The sequence below is a fragment of the Callithrix jacchus genome, chromosome 10 (assembly GCF_049354715.1).
Source record: "Callithrix jacchus isolate 240 chromosome 10, calJac240_pri, whole genome shotgun sequence".
Lineage (NCBI taxonomy): Eukaryota > Metazoa > Chordata > Mammalia > Primates > Cebidae > Callithrix > Callithrix jacchus.
The window spans coordinates 72667629-72669630 of NC_133511.1; the positions used below are offsets into that span (position 1 = coordinate 72667629).

The 2002-nt window shown below is 40.9% G+C and overlaps 1 protein-coding gene across 1 annotated transcript; it reads left to right on the top strand.

Annotated features, from left to right (window-relative positions):
• The first annotated feature begins 304 nt into the window (after positions 1-304).
• Positions 305-1336, top strand: OR2D3 (olfactory receptor family 2 subfamily D member 3). Its single transcript, XM_002754965.6, has one exon. It carries the CDS (start codon positions 305-307, stop codon positions 1292-1294), a length of 990 nt encoding a protein of 329 aa, XP_002755011.4. The 3' UTR covers positions 1295-1336.
• Positions 1337-2002: the final 666 nt, after the last annotated feature.

A 2002-nucleotide genomic window follows, 5' to 3' on the forward strand; every position in this document is an offset into this window, starting at 1 on the left:
CAGTCATTTCCTAACAGTATATTTAGGCCAGTTAGTAAAATCCACGTGAACTCTAACATCCTTACATCAGAACTAGTCGAGAGGGCTTTAACAGTTTCATACTCTATTAAAAAGCAGCACAGTAGAGAGAGGATTTGGAAAATAACAAGTTGGTTTAAATTGCAATCAACTAATAATAATAAATATATCCATCTATTGTTAATTAGAACAAGCTGGATAGCAAACAGCTAGAAATACTCATCTAGGTGTCAGTTTTTAACATGAGCCTCTTCTATAAGACTTGATGTCATAGACCCAACAAAAAATGTATTCTTTCTTTTTGTTCCAAGCAGGTAAACAGACAAAAATATCAATGGGAGAAGAAAACCAAACCTTTGTTTACAAGTTTATCTTCCTGGGCCTTTCACAGGACTTGCAGACCCAGATCCTCCTATTTATCCTTTTCCTCATCATTTATCTGCTGACCCTGCTTGGAAACCTGCTCATCATCATTCTTGTCTTCATGGATTCTTGCCTTCATACACCCATGTATTTTTTTCTTAGAAATCTTTCCTTTGCAGATCTCTGTTTCTCTACTAGCATAGTCCCTCAGGTGTTGGTTCACTTCCTGGTAAAGAGGAAAAACATTTCTTTTTATGGGTGTATGACACAGATAATTGTCTTTCTTCTGGTTGGGTGTACAGAGTGTGCGCTGCTGGCCGTGATGTCCTATGACCGGTATGTGGCTGTCTGCAAGCCCTTGCACTACTCCACCATCATGACCCAACGGGTGTGTCTCTGGTTGTCCCTTGGGTCCTGGGCCAGTGGGGCACTAGTGTCTTTAGTAGATACAAGCTTTACTTTCCATCTTCCCTACTGGGGAGAGAATATTATCAATCACTACTTTTGTGAACCTCCTGCCCTCCTGAAGCTGGCTTCCGCAGACACTTACAGCACAGAAATGGCCATTTTTTCAATGGGTGTGGGAATCCTGTTGGCCCCTGTCTCCATGATTCTTGTTTCTTATTGGAATATTATCTCCACTGTTATCCAGATGCGGTCTGGGGAAGCAAGGCTCAAGGCTTTTTCCACCTGTGGCTCCCATCTTATTGTTGTTGTCCTCTTTTATGGGTCAGGAATTTTCACCTACATGCGGCCAAACTCCAAGACTACAAAAGAACAGGATAAAGTGATATCTGTGTTCTATACAGTGGTGAGTCCAATGCTGAACCCCATAATTTATAGTTTGAGGAACAAGGATGTCAAAGGGGCTCTCAGGAAACTGGCTGGGAGAAAGTCCTCTCATAGGCAGTGACCTCTGAGTCTGACTTTTAGAGCTATGGTAACATCCTTTAAAAAAGAGCAGGATTAGGTGAGACGTGTGGATCACGAGGTCAGGAGATGGAGACCATCTTGGCTAACACTGTGAAACCCTGCCTCTACTAAAAATACAAAAATTAGCCGGATGCAGTGGCATGCGCCTGTGGTCCCAGCTACTCAGGAGGCTGAGGCAGGAAAATCGCTTGGACAGGGGAGGCAGAGGTTGTGCTGAGCCGAGATTGCACCACTGCACTCCAGCCTGGGTGACAGAATGAGACTTTGTCTCAAAAAAAAAAAAAGGAGCAGGATTTTAGGATTTTAGTAGGCAATTATAAATTAGGTTATTTCAGGAAGAAGTAGAAAAATGAACATGTTCTAAAAACTGTTAATACTACAATCTAAACTAGAACACAGGGGGAAAATACAAGATGAAAAGTTAGATTATTTCCTGATTGTGAAAGGTGTCAGGTGCTACTGTGAGGAGTTTGTAGTTAATTAAGCTGCCATGGGCATGTTTTAAGCACAATCACAATGGAATCAAGGTTTCAACCATATTATTTGAAATAAGAGCTAATACAAATTTCAAGCATAATTCCAACATCAAAGACATCTCAAATTTGCATGTCTTTGGCATATAAACCTCAGCATAGACTCTGATTAAAACAATTAAAATATTGATAACAGTCTTTATTACTGGGTTCAT